Source organism: Nerophis ophidion, linkage group LG07, assembly GCF_033978795.1.
Source record: "Nerophis ophidion isolate RoL-2023_Sa linkage group LG07, RoL_Noph_v1.0, whole genome shotgun sequence".
Lineage (NCBI taxonomy): Eukaryota > Metazoa > Chordata > Actinopteri > Syngnathiformes > Syngnathidae > Nerophis > Nerophis ophidion.
Window position 1 is genome coordinate 56,581,205 of NC_084617.1, and position 19,606 is coordinate 56,600,810.

The 19,606-nt window shown below is 39.4% G+C and overlaps 1 protein-coding gene across 5 annotated transcripts in view; it reads left to right on the forward strand.

The window, feature by feature from the left end:
- The window catches only part of ap1b1 (adaptor related protein complex 1 subunit beta 1), a 42,556-nt gene that overhangs the window by 17,375 nt on the left and 5,575 nt on the right, over window positions 1-19,606 (forward strand). For 2 of the 5 annotated variants that reach the window (XM_061906594.1, XM_061906592.1), the window contains exons 14-23: window positions 388-592; window positions 777-797; window positions 2,469-2,555; window positions 2,962-2,991; window positions 3,078-3,215; window positions 3,293-3,438; window positions 3,528-3,657; window positions 10,113-10,197; window positions 10,483-10,569; window positions 12,268-12,422. In XM_061906594.1, the coding sequence (XP_061762578.1) occupies window positions 388-592; window positions 777-797; window positions 2,469-2,555; window positions 2,962-2,991; window positions 3,078-3,215; window positions 3,293-3,438; window positions 3,528-3,657; window positions 10,113-10,197; window positions 10,483-10,569; window positions 12,268-12,422 (1,084 nt within the window). The remainder of the gene's footprint in view (window positions 1-387; window positions 593-776; window positions 798-2,468; window positions 2,556-2,961; window positions 2,992-3,077; window positions 3,216-3,292; window positions 3,439-3,527; window positions 3,658-10,112; window positions 10,198-10,482; window positions 10,570-12,267; window positions 12,423-19,606) is intronic. The other 3 variants (XM_061906593.1, XM_061906595.1, XM_061906596.1) reach the window with 3 other exon arrangements.

The following is a 19,606-nucleotide window of genomic DNA, read 5'->3' on the forward strand; positions in this document are numbered from 1 at the left end:
GTCAGTTTTCGATGTCAGAAGCTGGTCTTAAATGATCGCAAAACCTCTGTGTCTTCTTTGGGCGCTTTGCTGTCTTTCCACCTTGTTGTTTTTTTAATTTTTGAGCCATCATCAGTCTGCTGTTCTCATCGCACACACACACAGACACACACACACGCACGCCGTTGTGAACATCATCACAAATAGGTGCTCTGCGTTCATGTGTCTTTGGAGCAGTCTTGTGAAAATCATTTCTGCATATTTTACTCATTAAACGAATCATCAATGCAACAAAATACTGATTGGTGCTTATTTCTCATCAAATTAATCAGTATAATTAATGAATCTTTCCTGCTCTGATTGTGACTGTCTTTTGTTTTGTTTTTTTCATTTTATTGTTTCTGCTAGCGGGGAGAGTGTGGAAAGCCCAGACACAGGTTCCGCTGCTGTCACCTCTGAGAACCCCCCTGCTGTCATCCCATCCCAGGGAGACCTTTTGGGAGATCTTCTCAATCTGGACTTGACACCTACATCCACAACTGGACCACCACCACCGTCCTCGGGCATGCAGATGGGGGCTATGGACCTTCTTGGAGGAGGACTGGATAGCCTGGTAAAGTCTTTTGACTTGTCTTTCAGTGTAATCAGTTACATGTACTGTATTCCTGGGAGCGCTTCAGTAATGTTCCAAGTGTTAATGGTCACTGTGACACTGAAAATGTCTCTGTGATGCATTATCCTTTCATTTTTTTTCACAATGGAATGTGTTCTTTCTTTGTTCAATGCTGCATCTGCAGATGGGGGATGAGTCCGAGCCGGTAACTACATGGAGGGGAGGGCACATATTAAAATAATTTGTGTGCTTTGATCACTTTGTTCACCTATGCATTACTCCATGTATAATCTTCTACAGTGGGTATGGAAAGAATTCAGACCCCTTATAATGTTTCAGGTTTTTTTTAAATTTGCAGCCACTGTGCACTCCATTTTGACAGACAAAAACAAATTGTTGAAATGTTTGCAAATTTATAAAAGAAAAAAGAAAAAGCACTGAAATATTACATGGTTGTAAGTAGTCAGAACCTTTGATCAGTATTGAGAAGAAGCACCGTTTTGAACTAGTAAAATAAAGCCACGAGTCTTCTTTTGGATCCTCTCCAGTTCTGTCAGGTTGGCTGGTGAATGTTGGTGGACAGCCATTTTTAGGTCTCTCCAGAGATGCTCAATTAGGTTTAAGTCTGGGGCCTGGCTGGGACCAGTCAGAAATGGTCGCAGAGTTGTTCTTAAGCAACTCCTTTGTTTTTTTAGTTGTGTGCCTAAGGTCATGGTTTTGTTGAAGGTCAACTTTTGGCCAAGTCTGAGGTCCTGAGCATTCTGAAATAGGTTTTCTTCCAGGATATATCTGTATTTAGCCACATTCATCTTTCCTTCAATTGCAAACAGTTGCTCTGTGCCTGCAGCTGAAAAACACCCCCATTGCATGATGCTGCCACCACCATATTTAAGTGTTGGGATAGTATTAGGCAGTTGATGAGCAGTGCTTGTTTTTTTCCATATATACCGCTTAGAGTTGAAGGCAAAAAGTTCAATCTTGGTTTCATCAGACCAGAGACTCTAATTTCTCATATTCTGGGAGTCCGACCTGTGTTTTTTGGCAAACTCTATGCAGGCCTACATATGTATTCCACCGAGAAGAGGCTTCTGTCGGGCCACTCTGCCATAAAGCCTTCACTGCTGGAGGGCTGCAGTGGATTTGCGGAACTTTCTCCCATCTCCCTACTGCATCTCTGGAGCTCAGCCACAGAGATCTTTGGGTTTTTCTATACCTCTCCGACGATTGCACAGTTTGGCTGGACGACCAGGTCGAAGAAGAGTTGTGGTCGTCCCAAACTTCTTCCATTTAAGGGTTATAGAGGCCACTGTGGTCTTAGAATCATTGAGTACTGCATAAATTATTTTGTAACTTTGGCCACATCTGTGCCTTGCCACAAATCTGTGTCTGAGCTCCTTGGGCAGTTCCTTTGACCTCATTTTCTCTGACATGCAATGTGAGGTGTGACAGGTGTATGCCTTTCATAATCAAGTCCAATCAGTAAAATGAAACACAGACTCCAATGAAAGAGCAGAACCATCTCAAGGAGGATCAGAAGAAATGGCCAGCATGTATGTTAGATATGAGTGTCACAGCATAGTGACAAAGCAACCTATCGCCATGTGGTTTTTCAGTTTAGTTTTTTTTTTTTTTTTAATTTTGCAAACATTTCTGCAGTCCTGTTTTTTTCTGTTAAGATGGGTTGCTGAGTGTTCATTAATAAGAAATTCAATCAACTGTTTTGATTTTAGAAAATGTTTGCAATAAAGCAAAGAGCGAAATATTTAAAGCGGTCTGAATACGTTCCGTACCCTTTCCTGAGATATTGACAGTGAATTTGGAGTCCCGGCTCTTGACTTACCTACGGGTTCTGCAATGTCTACCATCTTTTAATCAGCCGCCCATTCCCCAGAGGACGGACACCCCTCAGTCACCAAAGCCCACCCATCAGTCCCCATCGCCCCCAAATTACAGCCCCACAGAGGTTGGTCCAGGGGAATTCACTGGAACCAGATAGAAAGCCCTCCTGTCCCCTACTGTACCACTGTGAACTCTAGATACCTCAACTCAGCTGAACTGGGCCTTTGTTAATGTTTCCACAGTCAGTGTAGTTACTAGTAAAATGTGTATTAATGTGATGTCCCACCCCTTCACACAATAGGTTTCCATTGTTGTGGTTTGCTATTATTGATTATTTTTATGCTGGTTTTGTTGACATTTCATCTCAATGATGCACAAACCCTTCGTGTGGCAAGCAAAAGATTATTTCTAATCCTCCTAGTTCCTATGCTTGCAGCTGCTCCCTCATCATCCACCCTCCTCAAAACATCAGATAATCCCTTTATTTTGCAAAAATTAATTACCACAACTTTTGTCTTCCCACTTTCCAGCTTGGTGGAGACCTTGGAGGAAGCCCTGCTGTAAGTTGTTGTGATTCCTCTCAAGCGTTGATCACTCCATGCAACTTTGAATGGAATAATTGAATTTGTTGTTTTTTGATACACAGATGACGTCTGGTTTTGGTGCTCCGCCTGCTGCAATTCCGGCTCCTTTCTCCACTCCTGTGAGTGGTGGTCTGGATGACTTGTTTGACCTTGGAGTTGGAGTTGGTATGCCAATGGGATCTTTTGTACCCCCTAAAACTGTGAGTATGAGAGGATATGCACTAATGTGGAAACATTGATGGACATTGTTTGCAATAAAATGTTGTTTTTTGTTTAGGTTTGGCTTCCAGCAATGAAGGCAAAGGGTCTGGAGATATCAGGCACTTTTGGCCGCCGGGCTGGGGTCATTCAAATGGAAATGACCCTCACAAACAAAGCAATGAGTGTTATGACTGATTTTGCTATTCAATTTAACAGAAACAGGTAACACCTTGTTTTAAACAAGTGTGCAGAGTTATCAGTGAATCCACACATTTCTGCCTCTTATGCTGATTTGCAACTGTTTTTTTTAGTTTCGGTTTGGCTCCAGCGGGTCCTCTCCAAGTTCTTACTCCAGTCAGCCCAAACCAGAGTGTAGAAGCGGTCCTTCCTCTCAGTAATGTGGGACCTGTCATGAAGATGGAGCCTCTCAATAACCTGCAGGTAACACCTTCTAAATGGTTACTTCTACTGAAGTTGGCTGAAAACTTTCCATGTCTGCTGCCGCCTCCTGTTTTTCAATGATGATATAAATTCCTCACCATCAAAAATGTCAAACACTTATGTTATCTTTTTTCCTTTCCCCCAAAACATCTATCACATCAAAATATCTAAGTGGGATCTGAGCCGATGATGTCGTTGTGGCTTCTGCAGCCTTTTGAGACACTTTTGATTCAGGGCTATATAAATACATTTTGATTGATTGATAAATCAAATTATATCAAATAATATATTTTTTTAATCAGACAAATCACACTTTCGAATTTGGATATACAATGTGAGCAGGACTATTGTTAATCTGTGTTGGCCCTGCGAAGAGGTGGCGGCTTGTCCAGGGTGTACACCACCTTCCACCCGAATGCAGCTTGGATCGGCCCTAGGCACTCCCGCGAGCCCGAGACGGACAAGCGGTAGAAAATGGATGGATGGATGGATGTGATTAATCGCAGTAAATTACTTCCATCAATCCATTGTCTACCGCTTGTCCCGTTCGGGGTCGCTGGAGCCTATCTCAGCTGCATTCGGGCGGAAGGCGTTGTACACCCTGGACAAGTCGCCAACTCATCGCAGGGCCAACACAGATAGACAGACAACATCCACACACTAAGGCCAATCAAGTGTTGCCAATAAACCTTTACCCAGGTGCATGTTTTCTAACATAATTAAAATTAACCTAAAAAAAAGTAGGGGTCTTATATAATTATCAGACCGATAATTATCGGGTTGATACTATAAACCACACTATAAGCCGCAGATATATAGGTTGTGATATTAGTTATTCTCACAAAAATATTTTGTAAATATTTATTTACATACCTTGTTTTCAAACTGTGTTTGTAACATGGCAGTAAACGGCTGATCAAAATAAACAGACGTCATCGTCATGGACCCACTAGCTCTGGAAGCTAGCTCTCCAATCAGCTAAATAGATACCTCCACTGTAACATTTTGGTGAATTGACAAAACTGAAACAATACAAAGAGAATGTTTTTTAAAGTTAATAATACTTATACAGACACTTGTCAAAGTGTTAGCATATTAGCTTATATTAAACGCTCAAACATCATTACAGTACGATAACACGTACAAATACGCATTAAAGACTCTTAAAGACTTCACACATGGTACAGTTTAGTAGGTAAGAATTGTTTATGTTGTTAGACTTGCAATCATTGCTTGGAGCGATGAATGAAGAATCCAGAGGAGTAGAAATGCTATGGACGTCCAGAAGACGGAACGGCACTTCAACTTCCGTTTGAAAGCTCAGTCCAAACAGAAGGGCACTGCAGCACCTGCAGTAAACAATATTTTTCAAAAGATGGCAAACAAACAGTAACACACCTTTTCAGTGTCTTTGCTTGGTTTTTAAAAAAAACTATTTGTAGTATGGCCGTCAGCGAAGAAAAATGCATAACTTCACCACATCGTTTCATCGTTTCAAATTCCATCTATCCATTTTCTACTGCTTGTCCCTCACGGGATCGCCGGGGTAACTGGAGCTTGTCTCAGCTGCATTCCTCTGCATATTTGCCAATATTTCATTCGGAGACTCACTTTTTCATCTAAGGCATGCATCGTAGTAGGTAGTATTTCATCTAAGGCATGCATCGTAGTAGGTAGTATATCTATAATTTAATATCCATAGTGGTTATAATTTTAGGTATATTATAGTGTCCCAATGTGTTCATTGTGTTAGTCTCATCAGCCTTTTTAGCATGCACATAAAAAAGCATGTCACAATAGTGACATGCAGTGCTTTTGATCAGGTAGAAAAACAGATGCAGCATGTGTGCAGCTGTAGAATGAAGATAAGAGCTTCTACAGGGATGCTCAGACTGGGGGCAGCCATTAGTGTTCGTACAACATGTGACTCTTTTGTTTCTTTTGGCCCTCTGTCTTTTTTGTCCGCTTTGATATGCACCACTCGCTAGTTAGACACCCACTTATTTCCCACCCCACAAAGCTTTAGTTATTCTTATGTCCTTATAGAAGGTTTAGGACCTATATTTGGAGTGTACTTTTAACCACTGATGTGAGGTCACAGTTTTTGTAGCTTTCACACTGCCTAAAATGTATTTCATTGCAAATTTGCACATTAAAGGGAGAAACTTTGGTGCAAGTATTGCAACTGCAGGCTGTACATAATTAATGGTTTTCTCCTGCTGGGCCGAGCGGGGCGCTTAACCCTCAAGTGATCAGTTTAGCTAAGATAGCAGATAGCTTCATTTACTGCAGCCTCATTAATTATTCATCCTTTATACAGAATATCTACTTTATCTCTTTCAAGCTGTGTTAAAATGATCCTCCTGATGCTCACATTATGGTGGTCTTCAGTAACAACTGACTTGACAAGAGTGGATTTTCCGTTGTGGATGTGAAGGTCAATACACTGCATGAAGACAATGTTACTAGCATCGTCCATTATAGTCAGGAAGGCTATCTAATACTCAGCAAGCACTCATTCTGTTGTCTTGTTTTGGCCAGACTTGCTGGGTTATTCTTAGTAGCCTGATTTCAACTGCCATGTGAAATGTTCTTCAATTGCTCTTTTTTCATTCTATAAATGTACCTGCCTCATCGAATTTTTAACATCGATTTTTGTTTTCATTTTGAAGGATGGACCTCCTGTTTTTTTTGTTTTTTTGTTCAGTCTTTCATCATTTGTTTTTAATCGTGTATTTTCAATTATGGCTAACTCTGCCTGGCTCGCTGCTAAACAAAATAAAATTACACTGTACATTAAGCAACAATATAATTTGTCAAATTTCTACCCTTCAAATAATAATACCCGGTTTTAATTGACACCATCGAACACATAAGTGAACTTTTTAACAATTGGGTTTACATTGAGATAATAGTATTCCAATGAATCTCATAATTAAATAAGGTAACCAAACTATTAGAAACAACTCTCAATATGATGGAGTGTAGTTGTACAATAAAAACAACAACAATAATAATACACATGCAGTTAAATGAATTAAGGAGATGCAGATAGATCGGCTACCAATCAGTATCGAACATTTTTTGTGAAAAAGTATAATCTCCATTAGCAATTAATGCCTTTTAAACGCCTTTCAATGAAATGCGGATCCCCTCTGGCTCACGCAAATTGTTTTCAGTCCCCCGGCTGACAAGCAGCTAATTGTGTGGAGCAGCTCCCTTCAGCTAATAATAATCACTGCTATCACGCCAAATAAACTGCATTTGCTAGTATCTTAAGTAACCTTATCAAGTAGCATATTCACTGGAGGACAAGGCTAAACATGTTATCAATGAGGAGCAAGCCAGGAGCAGGCATGATCATAGCCTTGCCAACTGCTAAGCGAGCTTCGAACAACACAAATAAGTGCTCAGTAAAGTTTAAAAAGTGTAGTTGAAACTGCGTTGCAGCAGAAACTAAGCAGCTATTAAGGGGAAATCGAAATACCAGTAGATTTTAAAAACTATCTGCCACTATATTGAACCTATTATCACATATATCTAATTTATGACACCAAATGATTAAATAGACATGATTAAAATAGTATCAATCTCACGGAGATACCCGAGCTATTTTAACAGTTAATGAGCTTGACGTAGCGGTAGGAACCACAGATCCTTTCCAAAAACAATTGAAATCATGCAGACTTTGTGAGAGCCAACAATGATTACTTTGGGAAAAAATTATGATTCAGAACCTTATATTTTTGATCCTGTATACAAAGTGGATGAGCTACATGTTTGAAAAAGAAGCTCGGCTAAACAAATCCAGCTTTAGTGAAGCATTAAGCATCATGTCGTAGTATTGCTAAGTGCTAAACAAGAAATATATAATAAGATTATAGCTAACTGTACAATGTCTGCTCTTCGATGACGACTGATAGGATATCCATATCTTCCTGTTAAGATGAAGAATTAATCATCATGGACACAAAGGGTTAACAAGTTAAAGGCCTACTGAAATGAGATTTTCTTATTTAAACGGGGATAGCAGGTCCATTCTATGTGTCATACTTGATCATTTTGCGATATTGCCATATTTTTGCTGAAAGGATTTGGTAGAGAACATCCACGATAAAGTTCGCAACTTTCGGTGTTAAGAGAAAAGCCCTGCCTCTACCGGAAGTCGCAGGCGATGACGTCACAAGTGTGGGGGCTCCTCACATATTCAAATTGATTTTAATGGGAGCCTCCAACAAAAATTGCTATTCGGACCGAGAAAACGACAATCTCCCCATTAATTTGGGCGGGGATGAACGATTCGTGTTTGAGGAAATTGATAGCGACGGACTAGAAAAAAACAAAACGCGATTGCATTGGGACGGATTCTGATGTTTTTACTAGGATAATTCTGGGAAATCCCTTATCTTTCTATTGTGTTGCTAGTTTTTTAGTGAGTTTATTATTACCTGACTGTCGGAGGTGTGTCTCCACTGGTGTTTTGACGCCAATGTCTCAGGGGAGTCGACGGCAGCTATGGACGGCACAAGCTCAGCTTTTCTCCGGTAAGAAGCGACTTTTTAACCACAATTTTCTCACCGAAACCTGCTGGTTGACATTCCGTCGTGATTCAGGTTCGCTTGACCGCGCTCTGATCCAAAGTAAAGTTTCACCTCCAGGAATTTTAAACAAGGAATCACCATGTGTTTGTGTGGCTAAATGCTAAAGCTTCCCAACTCCATCTTTCTAATTTGACTTACCCAATATTAATTGAACAAATTGCAAAACATTCAGCAACACAGATCTCCAAAATACTGTGTAATTATGCGGTTAAAGCAGACGACTTTTAGCTGTGTGTGTGTGCGCAGCGCTCTTACTTCCTAAAAACCCGTGACGTCTTGCGTACACGTCATCATTACACGACGTTTTCAAGACGAAACTCCCGGGAAATTTAAAATTGCAATTTAGTAAACTAAAAAAAACGTATTACATTGTCTTTGGTTGTGATTGTTTGTCTACATAACTCATCCTAATATCCAGATGAGAGGCATGAGTTATCATCTAGAACGAGACACGATTATGTGGGAGCAGCAGGACATCGCGGCCAGCTCACAGTAATGCAGCAGAGGGCTACTGAGCTGTGTTATCAATCCGCCGTTATAGTTTGCCTGCGTTAGTGTTAGGGTTTTGAGGGTGAAATAGAAAGCCTCCATTTACTACATTGTTAGGTGACTTTTTATTTTAATTTATTTACGACTTAGAAAGCATAAAAAAAAGAAATACAAGTGTTCATGTCTTACATAAGTATTGTGAACAATCGACAGCACATATCTGTCTAATTTTTGAGTATTTCCAGTATGATTGATCTGATACTATTGTCACAGTACAGAACTGTTGTTACAGTGAAGTCAATCTACGGAAATTACCGAAGAGGTTCGGAGTGGAATATTCAAAATGGCTGACTGAATTTGTGACGTTTCGATGGTATTTTCACATACTTTGCTTATTGTAAATACAATTGGATATGGTTTAATGGATACAATGAAACACAATTAAGCATATAAGGTCAACTTGTTTATCCACTCAACTGGTACTGTAACAAGTAGATTAATAAGAGTCTAACGAGAAGATGATATAACAACTGTTGTGACAGCATTGTTTACTCAGTACACATAATGTAAGAACAGGACTGCTCGATCCATAAATTAGTGGTGTTGATACCAATGGAAGTTTCAGTGTACGATTGATACCAAAGTAATTAAGTTGATATTTTTATTTTCTCAAAATCTTTTTTTTTTTGTGAATGTTTACAAACTCAGGCCATGACCCCCTAAACACAGGGGGACTTTGAGGCTAAAAACCAAACGATTTAAATTAGTGGTAGATTGTAGTTTTTTCTTTTTGATTAGTTGTGTACTATTGGTTTTGTTTTCCTTAAACACTTGTAAGTAATAAAAGAGAATAAGGAACTGGTTTTAAAATATTGTGTTGACTGTCATTAACACCCATTCACCATGAATAAATTGTAAATACTACAAGTAATATTTGTGATCGTTATCGGTATTAGTATCGCCTTATTTCACTTATGGATGATTGGTATCGGAATTGGCAGCATAAAACAGTGATCGGAACATCCCTAAAATTAATATCCGCTTTGAGTCAGTTAAAAGTGTTATTAGCCTTTGTAAAGATAGAATGTTTGATACAGCTCTCATGTTGGATGTCATTACAAACTGTTTTATCCAACTTTTCTCAAAAGCAAATTAAACGTTTGTTGTAGTTTGACAAAGGGTGTCATAATGGCTAGCTCTTAAACTCTTAAATACTTATGTATACCAGTCAGCTCATTATACTTCCTGCCTCTTGTTCAGTAAACACACCACATACAATAACCTTGTCCATCTCTGTTAGACACTTCACAAGTTAATTACTTTTGTATCTCTTTCTCCTGCTATCTTCCTCCACCGGCCTCTTAGGTGGCCGTTAAAAACAACATAGACGTCTTCTACTTCAGCTGCCAGTACCCCATCAGCATGCTCTTCGTGGAGGACGGGAAGATGGGTGAGTGTTTTTCCTGCAGCACTTCACTCAAGGTTCTCAAGTCGTACTAACCTCAACAATGCCCCCACCCGTCTGTGTGGGCATCTTATTGGGAGTGTGTAATCAAAATGTGTAGGGAAGAAAAGTTTTATTAGAAGTTTTTATATACTGTATATTTACATTTGTCTTGTGAGTTTGTGTGTGTGGCTGGATGATAATGCTCCATAACAGGAAGCGTTTAATCACATTGTGTCTTATTTCCTCAAAACCTTTGGACTTGGCTTGTGCTTGTCTTTTCATGTGCAGAGCGGCAGGTGTTCCTCGCCACATGGAAAGACATTCCCAATGACAACGAGTCCCAGTTTCAACTCAAGGACTGCCATCTCAATGCAGGTGAACATTACTTATGTTTAGAGCGGTCTGAGAAATGTTGAATACAGTTACATTCCTTTTGAAACGACGACAGGTCTGTTTTCTTCTTGATGTAGACAGGCAAATGAAAAAAAGAACCAAGCAAAGCCAAACCCGAACGGCATCTTGAAAGTAAACAAATATTTGTCGCGTCTGCTATACGTCACTGCCGGCAAATGGCAAGGGTTGATGGCGATAATGATGATGTTTAGTGGATAGCCCACCACGAGACGTGACATGATTGGTGGATTGTGCTCCCACATCACAGAATGGGGCGGGCGCTATCCAGCAGTAGGTCGATCCAGTATAGCTATTCGATAAGTTGCTAAAAAACAACGCAGTTGACTCTGGTGGAGAAAAAAAAAAAAACGGGTGAAAATTTGGGATCCATTGCATGACCACGCCTTATAGAACATCGCTTTTTATCGAACTGCATTATATTCAAATTTACTTGTACTGCGAACATCTTGTCACATTTATAACCGGTCTGCACTGTTTGTTTGTGGCTGAGTTCCCAGATTTCAAATCAAACCACCCCCAACCCTCTCCAATAGTATCATAATTTATCTTCTGAAAATGTACTGTTTAAAATATATTTTGAAAACGAACATCACTGCTATCTTTTTCTAGACATGGTCAAAAATAAACTTCTTAAATTGTATACAGATTCACCCGGTCACAAAATTAAGTACACCTGCACACCCTCCGATTGATACATCGCTTCATGGGAAAAAAAGATGCTTTTAGCAGCATTTACAGTAAGTCACTACATGTCACACATCTATGTTATTATGCACATGCCTAGATTAGGTGAATACAATCCTTGAACTCTCATAGGCACTGATTTTATAGTTTAGCACTTCTCTGTGTGCAATTTTTACTTTCCACCCACAGTCTGAATGTTTCTATATATAATATTTAATATTTAAACAACACATTCAGAACATTCGTTCTCAGGACTGGATTGTGCACCCTACCTCCTTTTGCACAATTTATTTTCTTTCCTTCCTGTGTTTTGCATATTTATAGACTGTCACGCTGACACTGGAGTTGCTTTTAATCTCATTGTACCTGTGTATATTGACAATAAAAAGGCATTCTATTTTATTATCTTGCATTGTTTCCTCAAACTCAGCTGGCCTCATGAAGAACTCTGCACCCTCTCTTTGATAGCTTTACTTAATGTCCAGATAAATACTTCCGCTTGGCTGTGACATCCCAACGTAGCCAGACTGCATAATCCCATGGGCAGCGGCATTCAAAAGTATCCAACATAACAACATTTGCAGTATATGTCAGAAAAGACGAAAATATTCATCTCCTTTACTGATAATACATCATCCTCCACACCCTAGTTATGGATAATTCATAAGTTGCAGCTGAGCTGGCGAGGAATATGCTAATAACCGCTTAATAGATATTTTCCCCTCACAAATATATTTTTTTTCCTTGTAGAAAAAAGTTTTACTTGCTATTGCATCGCCTCGGAAAGACAGAGAGCCTAAAAAAGAAAGTTTTACTGGTGAATTATTAACTAGACTTTTGCAGCTTTGAGGGATGTCAAGTTGTACTCTGTAGTATTGTGATGTTGCGTTCGGATATCATCATTGGAGCACGAACTTTTCCAGTCAAATCGCACACCTAAACTGATCCCTTTCTACCTTTTTGTCTTCTAAACAGATGCTGCTTCAAGCAAACTGCAAGGGAGCAACATCTTCACCATCGCTAAGCGAACCGTGGAGGGTCAGGACATGCTATACCAGTCAATGAAACTCACCAATGGAATTTGGGTGCTGGCCGAGCTGAGAGTGCAGGCTGGGATCCCCAACTATACGGTGAGTTCATGTTGAGTTTCCCAAACGTTTGTAGTTCAAGACCTGATTGAAAGTTAACTCCTTCTACCTGGCCCAAACTTTAGTTATATGCAGCCTAACATTGACATGTATTTATAATTGTCTATCGCCACATTGCGTTTCAAATATTGCTGTTACATCGCTTTTTTTTTTTTTAAAGCATATACTACATATCTTGTTTGTATGTATTACAGTGTTGTATCTGTATTCTTTCTGTTATTCCTGCTGTCAAGATATTAAAATAAATAATCATAGTTAATTATCTGGAAATAAATAATAATCTTTAATCTCACCTAAACACAAGGTGATAGTAGCCCTCAATTTCGGGTAGTTTTATTTGAATTAATTACATTATTGTGACAGGTCAAAATATCATTATACAACCAAAGAAAAATATTTATGAAGTCCTTTGTTTTTTACCAGACTGAAACAGATGCAGACTCAGCCATTTACTGTAATAAAACATTAGGTCAATATAAAAACATCAAAAAACTCTAAAAATGAAAAAATATGAGAAATACTAAAGCAAGTGTCGAACTTTTTGTTGAACTGCTTTTCCTAATATAAAATAAATAAATAAAACAAACCCATCATTCACAGGGCCTTAAGTTGCAGTGGAACATCACAAATATTACTGTTCATCATCACAAAACAAAGGAATATGGCTACAGAGGACAAATCAGGGTTCTTTTTTCTTATTTTGAATTGAGCTTCTTTGAACTGCTTCACCGGTAAACAGCAGAGAACTATCACCATACTTTCATCAATGGTGCCCACAACCTGCTTAGAGTGGTGATGTTTCTGTTACGGTGAAAAGACGAGCTCCTCTCTTTGCCCTCCCAACAACAATGGTAGCCAATCAGCTTTTGCTAAACAAGTCCAAACACAATGACAGCCAATAAATGACCACTTCAAAGTTGTGACTGACCCATTGTTTTACACCCTCAACAAGTAAAGCAATTAAAGAGGGAGAGAACACTTGCAGCGTTGCAGGCATACAGAGACCATTATGTAAGAAATAACAAATAATATATATAATTAATTAATCGCAATTAATAAAATGATACGACACCTCTAATTATTATTTTATGGCGCTCGAGGAGAGATGGTCATAAAGCGGGACTTCCGTGTTTGTGTTAACAGTAACTTCTGGTAACACAACGCATCTCCACATTGATAATCCTTTGACATGAGCGATGTCAAAAGACAACAGCGTGTCCAAAGTAGCAGGATTTGTTGGGACTCGGCGCAAAGCTACGTGAAGACATACGTTGTTGTTGCTCTTCACCTTCGATAAAATAATCAATAACACAGCTCCACATGACCATGGTGAGCCTTTGACGTGAGCTATGTGGAATGACAAAAGCAGGTGGAAACGCAACAGGACAAGCAATTCTAACAACGCGGCTATCTTCACTGTGATTGTCAAGTTGACACAGTTTTTTTCAGAACAACACAAGCCCGTGGTCTCAGTACATAAAACCAACTTAGAGGAATTACCCAGGATGTGATGAATTATTTCCACATAGTGGTTGTGGTGAAACGCTTGACACAAGCCAGCGCATTAAAAGCTACTATAATGGGTAAAACGAGTGTAAAGGTAACTTTATTTGAGTGTTATTTCATGTTTAGATGACTCTAATGAAGTTGAAAGTATTTAGAAGTTTTTGGGTCATGAACACTTTTAAATGCTCAATGAAATACTCGATTTATCAATAATAATCATACTTCGTGAAAATGTGTTTGTTACAGTCAGATCTGGAACCAAATAAACGAGGGATGACTGTAATAATAAATAATTATATTAACTTATTATAGCGTTTATCAATAGACTTGATGCAAAGAAAACATTAGTAATTACTAAATTGAATCATTCTATATTTAAAGACAAATATTTTTGCAAAGCAACTATAGTAGCATTACAATTTACCTACTTAACAATTTTTAAGCAGATCACCAAATAAAAAAAAGAGTTGAAGAGGAGGACATAATGGATGTTGACGTGCAATAATAGGAGTGGGGAGGAACGGCAAGCAATGATTGCTCTATGACGCTTATTGTTCGTGTGCGTGTCTGCATTTGTGTGTCATTGTGTGTTCATTTGTGTTTACTCCCCGCCTCGATAGATCATGTTTGGCTTAACATTTTCTACAAGACAACCTTGGTGTCACCTCCTTATTGTCGCTGCTCACATCATCTTTTTATTCATAAGCTGTCTTTTGTTTTGCACAGGATGGACTGCTCAATTTGCATCTACTAGCCCATCTGAATTTGAAACTGTTGCACTATCCCTGGATACAGAAACACTTGTACATCTTGAACCCTGTCACGCAAAACCAACTATTTATATTACCTATTGGTACCTGCTGTTTTGCATTTGGGGTCTACAAAAATTATAAATCAAAGCATGGAGGCATTGTTGAGATATTGTATCAAACAAACCCCTAGGGGTGTCCAAAAAAATTGGTTTTCAAATTAATCGCTATTCTTATTTGTAACGATTTCTAATCGGCTCAAATAAAAAAGTTCCTTATTTGTTCTTTTCAATATATTTTATTCATGTTTTGGTTTTTTTAACCTGTCCGGTTATCGTATTGTTGATGTAGAAGCCCATATCTGCTGTACAGATTTACCTCAGAAAATAGAAGTGGGGAATACTTCTTTTGTTGCCTTCTTTGTTTTTGACTTTATTAAACAAAACCAGTTTTCTTTTAAGTAATATAAAAATGTTCCAAAGCTGTTTATCTGTTTTATGGAGGAATGAAGTTAATCATTGAACTGGAAACCCCCAAAAATATTGATTTTGAACCGAGGATCAAATTGAATTGAATCGTTGCCCCCAAAAATCAAATCGAATCGTGCCCTACTATTCACAGCTGTATAATCTTGCCGTCCTATGTACTTCCTCCAAACAGTCAGTTTGGAATGTGCACGATTGGTGACGTCACTATTTGGGAACATGGTCAGTGGATTATCCGTATATGTTATAAAACTACCTAAATTCCCTTACGCTCATCCAACATTTTTTGTTTATGCGCGCATCTGTCGTTTGGACGACAAAATCGCTATACGACTCGAAGAACGAAAATTATGTTAGTGGTTGTATTGCCCATCTCAGGACATGATTCAAACCTCTAGTCTCATCTGAACAAGTAAAAGGTGCCTAACTAACCTTTTTGTTTTGTGGCCATGTGCCCTAAACTGTGAAAAAGTTGCTCAGAGTGTGTTCCAAGACTCATGCTTTACCCACAAACTTTTACGAAAAAATGGATATTCCGAAAAACTTATTTTAATTGTTGTGTCGCTATATTAGCGTTCTACTGACGATAGCATCACTGTTCTCTGGCAAAATAAAGGATTTTCCCAAAAAATTGTTTTAATTGGATCAATGCCTACCGTGTTTGGCAATGGACGAGTAAGTTTATATTGTGTTATTTGGTTCGCAATGTAGGTCGTAGCGTACCTTATAGCCTTGAGTCTCTGTTGTTTACAACTCTAAGCAGCTGTGCAGTGGAGTTATTTACTTAATGTATAATATAAAATCCTTTTTATTGTGAATAAACACATGTATATGTCCAGGATCTAGCATTAGAAAGTTAGACTCAGTTGAATTTCAACCTTAGTCAGGGAATAATTCCAGACCTGAACGTCAGTCGGGCTTCCTTCCTTCCTTCCTTCCTTCCTTCCTTCCTTCCTTCCTTTCGTCTGCCCGCATTTTCACTTTCTTCCTTGTTGGCGACATCAAACGGTGAGCCGCTGATCTCGCTATATCACCTGGGATGTTGTGTTGTGATGAAAGTCACTCAAAACAGATGGCCGGTGGCGGTTACCAATGTCCATAGTGCACAATAAATGCAAGACAGCTAAAAAAAACTACTAAACAAAGCTGATGGGCGGAGGCGAATGCTCACTCAGCGTGAATTCACATTGTAGGAATTTTAAAGAATTTATTTGTAAATTATGGTGGAAAATAGGTATTTGGTCACTTCAAACAAGGAAGATCTCTGGCTCTCACAGACCTGTAACTTCTTCTTTAAGAAGCTCATCTGTCCTCCACTCATTACCTGTATTAATGGAACCTGTTTGAACTCGTTACCTGTATAAAAAACACCTGTCCACAGCCTCAAACAGTCAGACTCCAAACTCCACTATGGCCAAGACCAAAGAGCTGTCGAAGGACACCAGGAAAATAATTGTAGACCTGCACCAGACTGGGAAGAGTGAATCTACAATAGGCAAGCAGCTTGGTGTGAAAAAATCAACTGTGGGAGCAATTTTCAGAAAATGGAAGACATACAAGACAACTGATAATCTCCCTCGATCTGGGGCTCCACGCAAGATCTCATCTCGTGGGGTCAAAATTATCACAAGAACGGTGAGCAAAAATCCCCGAACCACATGGGGGGGGACCAGGTGAATGACCTGCAGAGAGCTGGGACCAACTTAATACAGGTTACCATCAGTAACACTCTCCGCCGACAGGGAATCAAATCCTGCAGTGCCAGACGTGCCCCCCTGCTTAAGACAGTGCATGTCCAGGCCCGTCTGAAGTTTGCCAGAGAGCACATGGATGATACAGCAAAGGATTGGGAGAATGTCATGTGGTCAGATGAAACCAAAATAGAACATTTTGGTATAAACTCAACTCGTCGTGTTTGGAGGAAGAAGATTACTGAGTTGCATCCCACGAACACCAAACCTACTGTGAAACATGGGGTTGGAAACATCATGCTTTGGGGCTGTTTTTCTGCTAAGGGGACAGGACGATTGATCCGTGTAAAGGAAAGAATGAATGGGGCCATGTATCGTGAGATTTTGAGCCAAAACCTCCTTCCATCAGTGAGAGCTTTGAAGATGAAACATGGCTGGGTCTTCCAGCATGACAATGATCCCAAACACACCGCCCGGGCAACGAAAGAGTGGCTCCGTAAGAAGCATTTGAAAGTCCTGGAGTGGCCTAGCCAGTCTCCAGACCTCAACCCCATAGAAAATCTGTGTAGGGAGTTGAAAGTCTGTGTTGCTCGGCAAGAGCCCCAAAACATCACTGCTCTCGAGAAGATCTGCATAGAGGAATGGGCCAAAATACCAGCTACTATGGAGGAATGAAGTTAATCATTGAACTGGTAAAGACCTATAGTAATCGTTTGACCTCTGTTATTGCTAACAAAGGTTATATTACAAAGTATTGAGTTGAATTTTTGTTATTGACCAAATACTTATTTTACGCCATAATTTACAAATAAATTCTTTAAAATTTCTACAATGTGAATTCCTGGATTTTTTTTTTCACATTCTGTCTCTCACAGTTGAAGTGTACCTATGATGAAAATTACAGACCTCTGTCATCATTGTAAGTGGGAGAACTTGCACAATCGGTATAGCTCGGCTGGTAGAGCGGCCGTGCCAGCAACTTGAGGGTTGCAGGTTCGATCCCCGCTTGCACCATCCTAGTCACTGCCGTTGTGTCCTTGGGCAAGACACTTTGCCCACCTGCTCCCTGGTTTTAAATGTAACTTAGATATTGGGTTTCACAATGTAAAGCGCTTTGAGTCACTTGAGAAAAGTGCTATATAAATATAATTCACTTCACTAAATAAATACTTTTTGGCCCCACTGTAGGTCTGTAAAACCAGATGTATGCAAATGTTTCACCAAAAAAACACCATTACATGTTATGTACACCACAAGTAGGTGTTAAATGTAAAAAAAAAAATCATGATGTGACCCCTTTTCATGAATTATATTTGTGAATTATATTTATATAGTGCTTTTCTCTGGTGACTCAAAGCGCTTTACATAGTGAAACCCAATATCTAAGTTACATTTAAACCAATGTGGGTGGCACTGGGAGCAGGTGGGTAACTTGTCTTGCCCAAGAATTCAAAGGCAGTGACTCGGATGGCGGAAGCGGGGATCGAACTTGGAACCCTCAAGTGGCTGGCACGGCCACTCTACCAACTGAGCTATAACGCCCCAATCTATTTGTTCTTGATCACAAGTCTGCTGGAGCCTATTCCAGCTGAATTTGGGTACACTCTGGACTGGTCACCATTCATTTACAGGACACAACAATCAATCATTCACAATCCCAAATGTAGTTGCCAGATAATCTAAAAAGCATGATTTTGGAATGTGTGAGGAAACCACTACAACCTTAATGATATGTATATAATTATACATCTATTGTCAAACTGTGTTAAGTAAAAAATGTTCTGGTATTAATCGTATATAATCCAAGTGTACCTAATGTTGTGGTCAGTGAAGGACCTTCCTTATTGGAGCATTCAGTGATGTAAAAGCAGATTTCCTCTGTTATTATTGATGTTTGTTGCTTTATGTTTAGAATTTGTTGTTGGCTGTGTGTGCATCGTACTTCCCTGTGTTCACTCGTTAAGTTCACGCCCTGCCTTGGGTGAGCCACACTGTGTGCTTTAGACACGACGTTGAGGTTGTTGCTCATTAGGGATGAAAAGAGCAAGCTGGTGTTCCATGATCACTGTTTGTTCAGACGCTTGCCTCCGAGCTGCTGGCTGCGGCACTCTCTTCCTTGGCATGGCCAGCCGAGGCTATTTTTAGAACGAATAAAGTCCTGCCACTGCTTATTTTTTTATTTTTTTTGGGGGGGGGGGGGACTTTTGAAGCATATGTTAACACTAATTGTTACACCGACTGAACACAAAAGTTTAATAGTTTCACTTTAGCTGCTCTCCAAAGGAAGCAACTTAATTGGCTTCAGCTCTCCCTTGATGCTTCGCTCCTTGTACTTGCATATTACAGCTTTCTCCAGGTTCTGCACTCCATTTCCGTCAGGTTTGACTGAGTATTAGCTTAAATTGAAGGCAAGAACAACGTCATGAAAGTGAAATGAGAGAAAAAAATTCAAGATTTTCTTTTGGGGGGGGGGGGGGGGGGGAGGATTTGGAGATCACAGTCTCTTAGGTTTCTGTGGGCCATATCTTTCCTTTAAAACACTTTTTGGTGACATTTTGCGTTGCCATAGCAACTGTGTGACCACTGACACAGCCACTGAAGTATGCTATGTACAAACGGTGCTGAAAAAAATGAAATCAATTTGCATAAAGAAAAAAAATTGTAATTCTTTTTAAAGAATCCATTTCTAAAGACATTTTTTTAGGCCATCTCAGCGCATTTACATCATCCAAGAG